The sequence below is a fragment of the Pipra filicauda genome, unplaced genomic scaffold (assembly GCF_003945595.2).
Source record: "Pipra filicauda isolate LSUMZ 115617 unplaced genomic scaffold, ASM394559v2 scaffold239_size1682155_pilon, whole genome shotgun sequence".
Taxonomy (NCBI): domain Eukaryota; kingdom Metazoa; phylum Chordata; class Aves; order Passeriformes; family Pipridae; genus Pipra; species Pipra filicauda.
In genome coordinates, this window is record NW_024104353.1 from 1,671,230 (window position 1) to 1,677,229 (window position 6,000).

The following is a 6,000-nucleotide window of genomic DNA, read 5'->3' on the forward strand; positions in this document are numbered from 1 at the left end:
GACGTGCTGTGCACCAGTCTGGGAAGGGCCAGCAACTGGCTCTGCTTTCCTGCCATGCCACGAGCACAGAAGGTGTGTTTCACACCAGCACAGCCTGAAACTCAGGGAATCTTCTAAGAAGTGAAAAAAGTTCTTTCTGATGTAATTTCTTGCTTGTGTCCTCTGTTGCTTTGACTGGGCACCACTGAGAGGAGCCTAGCTCCATCGTATTTACCCTCCCTGGCCTCATCAGGAGTTTGTACACATGGTTGAGAATCCCTCAAGCCTTCTCCACCCCAGCTCTCAGAGCCTCTCCTTGCAGCGGCTCCCGCTGGTGGAGGGCTCTGTGCTGTCTGCACCTCCCACTGCATCAGAGACACAAACCAAGTAGATGATTTTCTTGGGCAATAAGTGGGAGAATTTAGTTTACACTGTGAGAACATTGACTTGGTGGAGGCATCTGGATGACTGTTAGCAGGGCCACTGACTTCACAAGGAATAAACAAAAAGGGAAGTTCACGGCATCTGCTTTTATATGGATGTTCTTGGAAGTTCATTTGTTTTCACATTCAAGTCCCACAAACTTTTCAGAGGTCAGACAAAGAGCCTGACTCTTTCTATGGGAAAGAGAAGAGTTGGTGCAAAATGTGCTGTAAACCATAAATTACGTTGAATATCACGTAAACAATATTCTGGAGAGGTAAGATGGGGAGCCTGACCAAGATTTTATACCAGCTTTCAGAAGAAAAGGTAAACTCAAACTCCTTTGTCAGGCATTTAGGCCACAAGTTTAAAATAGGTATTGCACCGACAGCTAGTAAGTTCCTATCTCAAAATTCTTTTGGGAGAACAAAAGTTAGACTTGGAGGTTACAGAATATCCTGGAAACAGGTGGGAAGGAAATGCAGATCCACAGCCATTTCTTTCAGTTATTGTCAAGTTTGCTAATAATTTCTATATGACAGCCGAGCTGAGGTAGAGTTTGTCCCTGCTGTACAGGAGTTCTGCCAGGGTCCTGCTTTTCCCGAGTCACAGCGGCTGTAACCAGGAGAGAGTTGGTTTTCACTGGCTCTGAGTAAACGCCTCGGAGAAAACCCTTCAGAAAACACCTGAAAATTTAGCTGAGCTGCTCTGTTGGGCTGGCATCCAAACGGCAGCAGGAACAGTGTTTCGGTGCCATCATTCCAACCCCCCGCACTCTCCCGGTTTCCCGAGGCCCGGCGGGAGAACGGGAACGGCGCCGGGGGCACAGCGCCCCCTGCCGGCCGCGCCCGGCGCCCCGCGGGCAGAACGGAGCCCAAAAACACCCCAAAAACACCCCAAAACACCGCGTTTAGACTCGGCTCTGTGCCAAAACCTGCATCACTCCTGGGGCTCCCGTTTACTTTTTACGGAGCGGTGCTGGAAAACTGTTAGTATGGACGCATATTCCATTTCTTTTCCGGAGAAAATCAAGGGCTGGAGCTGCTCCAAAGAGGCGTGTTTCTCCCAGCACAAGCGGAGTCTCTGCACCGTTGGATCAGCCTAATGTCATGCAAAGAAGACACAAACACCTGCAGAAAACCTTCCCGATTAGAGCGGTGATAGGACAAGGTGGAATTGCTTCACACCGACAGAGGGCAGGGTTAGATAAGATATTGGGGAAAAATTCTTCCTTGCGATGGTGGGGGGGGGGCCTGGCACAGGTTGCCCAGAAGAAGCTGCCCCATTCCTGGTATTGTTCAAGGCCAGGCTGGACGGGGCTTTGAGCAACTTGGTCTAGTGGAAGGTGTCCCTGCCCATGGCAGGGGGGTTGGAACTAGATAATCTTTAAGATCCCCTCCAATTCAAACCATTTTATGATGATTCAATGACGATGATGATCATTTTCCCGCCAGTGATTTGTGTAATCAGAGAGGAATGGGAAAGTAGTTACTAATATTTTGACCGCTAAAATTTTCCACAGTAAAAGCTCCTAATAAATCAGTTTTATCTCAGGGGTGTGTTTGTGTAAAACAACACACTAATACCCAGTATCAAGGAAAACTGATAAACAGGTAAAAGGACTTGTGGTAGAGGATGAGGAAGGAGTCAACATGATGGGAATTTTTTTCTCCTTGTTCCTACTCCGCAACTTTAAATTATCTTGTTTCCTGCACAGCTGGACTTTGCCCAGAACAAACTATTTCATTCCTGTAAGACTAATTGGGTGTGTTATGATGTGAAACACACGTAACATTGTACTGTTGTAACAGAAAATAAGGTTGGCTGGAAAACTCTGTTGATTTTATGGTAAAATCAACAAGAAGGGACAAGGATGGTGAGAAACTTCCCACCAAGGCCTAACACACAGGCAAGGTGCTGGGATCCCTGTAGCCTGCACAGTAGCAGAGAATACACATGATGGCTGAAGACATCAGGGCTGGCCCCAAGCAAGAAGCATCTTTTAACCCCAGAGGCTGCTGCTCCTGCTTTTTTCAGGAGCCCTGAAATCATTGTCAGCAGTAGGGCAGATTTTTCTTTCACTGCTCTGCCAACAGGGCATCTCATCTGCAAAGGTTCCCTACCCAAATGGAAGAGAGGATTAACCACCAAATCTCCTCAGACCTCTCCGGGAGATGCCACCATTGCAGATTCCAGCCAAACAGGAGATTTCCTTCCCCACCCCTGTGAACAACTCTGCTGGAAAAAAAAAAATAAATAAAATTCTCCAAGCACTCTGTCCCTTAGTGCTGTGCTGCAATGACCCCTCTGTCCCAGGCTTTCCCTGTTTTACCTAAAGGACATATGGCTGCACACTTTGCACTGAGAAACAAATACAGGGACAAGATGCTTCTCCTATAGTGATTAGTTAAAGAACTCATAACACTGAAGTACTTTGTCCCCACTGTGTGTAACAAAGGTGACTACTCCCCTGATTTATAAACCCACTTTGCCACCAAATAAATCATACTATCTACTTTAACCCTGCAGCACGACTATGGGAAATAGTCTTATAAAAATCACAATTTGTCTTTGAGAAAACTAAATGAATTAAGAAAGATGGGACTTCACATCTCATGAAGTACACTCTCAGGTGATATATCTGTTGCTTTCAAGATTTAAAATAACTTTTTAGTGCTAGGAAAAAAACCCCACTTTAAAAATCAGTATCTGCTTTCAGAGCTCATCATAAATATTTATCTTCTCTCTGGAGTCTAGTCTAACAGTCGAGTTGGTGGCATCACAGTCACACAGTGTTCCATTGCCAGGTCCCAATTCCCTTCTCCCCAGCTGACCTCCAGCAGAACGGGCCGCCCTGCTCCGATCGCCTTGGGCCAGCTGGGGCCACCACTGCTTTCAAGAAACACAGCTGGCACCAGTTTTGCAGCTACATAAACCCAGCACAATTCTTTCTTTATTCATCCAGTGTTAGTATGAGCTAGCACACTCCAAAACCAAACAGAAAAAAGCAAGTTAATCCGAATCTTGACATGCCAGCCACTGGAGTCAAAATCCCCTTCTCCAGAGGCAGAACAAAAGCTTTGGTTTCATTGCCACACAGTTCCAATAAAACAATTAAGCACCATTTGCAAGCTCTGAGTCTGTCATGGCGTCAGGAGAGTCAGAGTTGTGGCAGTAAAACAAGCCATTGCACTCTGAGTGCCGTACAGCTCATTTTTTATTGTGTTGGGCAATTCCTATCAGGCAAACAAGCCTCAAATCAAAGCATTCCTGGAGCAGCTCCACCAAGGTACAGTTCAAGGAATTGGTTATGTATATGTGTACTTTGTACTAAAACACTTAATAGACAGGTTGACCTGGAGGTACACACAGAAGTAAAAGCCAAGCAATACAGTATCACAATGACGTTCTCAGACCTCCCCTCGTGACAGAACCATAGATATTAGGGCCAGAATAGGGGGTAATAATAATTTTGTCTAAACTTTCATCAGGGAATTGGGGAATCATAGGACAGGCTGAACTTAGGCACTATTCAGAACGAATAAGAACAATTTAGGAAAGGAAAAAGAAAAGCGATATCTAGCTTGCAAACTGCAAAGCACATACCTATGCTGCAGACACTTGTAGGTTCATTTGTGCCCACTAACCTCGAAAAATAAACTGGTGTCTTCAAAGCAGACACCAAGGCTTTCTCTACATCACTCTCTAAAATAATTTGCAAGTGAAAAGCAGTACTAACTTCAGAGACTCAACCCTTTGGCTACACTGCACCATGCTCAGAACTTAACAGCAGGGTCTTTCTTACTAAGCACTCAAGTCAAGGCTCAAATTGCATAATACATTGTCTTCCCCATTGCATTTCTGGAGGAGAGCAACCATCACCCATAAACATCTCTGTTTCCTCAGAGCCCAGCTGTGCTGTCCTGAACCCAACTGCAGAGAAAGAAATGGCCACATTTCAGCTCTTCACACCCTTTTACTCACCAGGATGAAACATCACGAGGGGGTGGTTGCCTTTGCCCTGTGAATTGTAGATCACGGCTGCTGTTGCGCCCTTTCTGGTTGCCACCTGAATTTTTTCAGTAAAATTGCAACTGCCTCTTTCGATCAGTGCTATCCACGGCTCGCTTGTGACGGTGAACTCAGTATTTTTGTCACAGGCTTGATGATTCCCAGATGTTGGAATGCCCACAAGCCCCTGGGCGCTGAGTCGAGGAGAATTGAAGCCATACAGGCCACATTCGCAGCGCTCAAACACAGTTATGTTGGTGGTGCTGTCGAAATAGAACAAACCTACAGAGGCCATCACAGACATTGCCTCTGTAGTGTTAAATAAAATTAAAAAATCCAGCAGAAGACAGAAAAACCACAACTGCTCGACTTGCTTCATTGCTTCTTCCTAGCAGCAGTGAATGTAGATGTCCAGATGTCTTTTCAGCTGCTGGTGATCCCTGTTGGAGCACAGCCTGCTGCAGAGTTGCAGCGGGAACCTGACACCACCCAGGTGAGCTCTCCAGGTGTCAGGGAGCTCAGCGTACGCGTTGCCAGGTCCGGAACCCTGTGGACACGCCCAACGATTGCGGGGTAGCGGCGCAGGCGGAATGTCCTGCGGCCCAAACTTCCTGCTCCTTCTGCACAACACACATCACTCTCCCCCTCCTTCTCTCCCTTCACTCCACAAACTCTGCCTTCCGTGATGCTTCCCAAGACAGTGCTCAGGTGCCCCGCTCCTGTTGCAACTCGAGTGTCACTGCAGAGCAACAGGTCACCTTTCATGCAGTTACATAAGCTCAGGGTCCTCACTTCAGGATCAATCTGTGATGCAAATGGCCTTGTTACAAAGGTCAAAAGTGAGGGGGATGTATTAGAAATTATTAGAAAATTTACCCTTCTTACAGACAAAGATAACCAAGTCATTCTAAGCTGCAATTGGTGGCATATATTGTGACAGAAGCTCGACCTAGTTCTCCAAGACAGGTCCTTGAAAAGAGGAAACATGACTCTGGAGAAGATTCCTGGAAAACTGAAACAGCTTTCAAGAAGTGAAACAAAAAATGCTAAGAAACAATCCAAGGTGTTAACATATATGAATTCATTTATTTATATTCTTCACTTTTCTGTGTTGCACTAGTTCTATATCCCATTAATTCCAAATTGATCTTACCTCTAAGAGCTATGACTTAGCAAGTTTTGTACACTTAGAAGTACCATTAGCTGCATACAGTTTGCCTTCCCCTGTTTTTCTTTGAAATTAATGCTGGCAACATAAGAACCATCCCCAAGAACCAAAACGTAATGCAAATGTAAGATTTCAGAGTACAGTGCTTTGGTTGGATATGAATTCCACAGGTAGGGAATGTGCTCCAATGGCATTTTACCCTCAGCTGTGGCAGTACACAGCAGCAAGAAAGGTGATTCCTGTGACGCGGTGCAGGAGTCAAGACTCAGTATCTTGGCTTACCATGGCAAAGTTAACATGCTTTGACAGACTCGGGATCAAAAATATTTTGGTTCCTGCACCGGCGGGAACGGACAGACGGACAAACATCGCCGGCGCTTCGGCGGCGGCAGCTGCGACTCTACCGACCCGCTCTTGCT

The 6,000-nt window shown here is 46.0% G+C and overlaps 1 protein-coding gene and 1 long non-coding RNA gene across 2 annotated transcripts in view; one reads left to right on the forward strand and one right to left on the reverse strand.

Annotated features, from left to right (window-relative positions):
* The window catches only part of RNF128 (ring finger protein 128), a 34,129-nt gene extending 29,226 nt beyond the window's left edge, over positions 1-4,903 (reverse strand). The window contains exon 1 of the mRNA XM_039381732.1: positions 4,387-4,903. Within this exon, the coding sequence (XP_039237666.1) occupies positions 4,387-4,792 (406 nt within the window). The 5' untranslated portion in view covers positions 4,793-4,903. The remainder of the gene's footprint in view (positions 1-4,386) is intronic.
* Positions 4,904-5,081: 178 nt separating this feature from the next.
* On the forward strand, positions 5,082-5,489 carry LOC120323337. Its single transcript, XR_005563680.1, has 2 exons — positions 5,082-5,166; positions 5,301-5,489. It is a non-coding gene; the product is annotated as an uncharacterized LOC120323337 (long non-coding RNA).
* Positions 5,490-6,000: the final 511 nt, after the last annotated feature.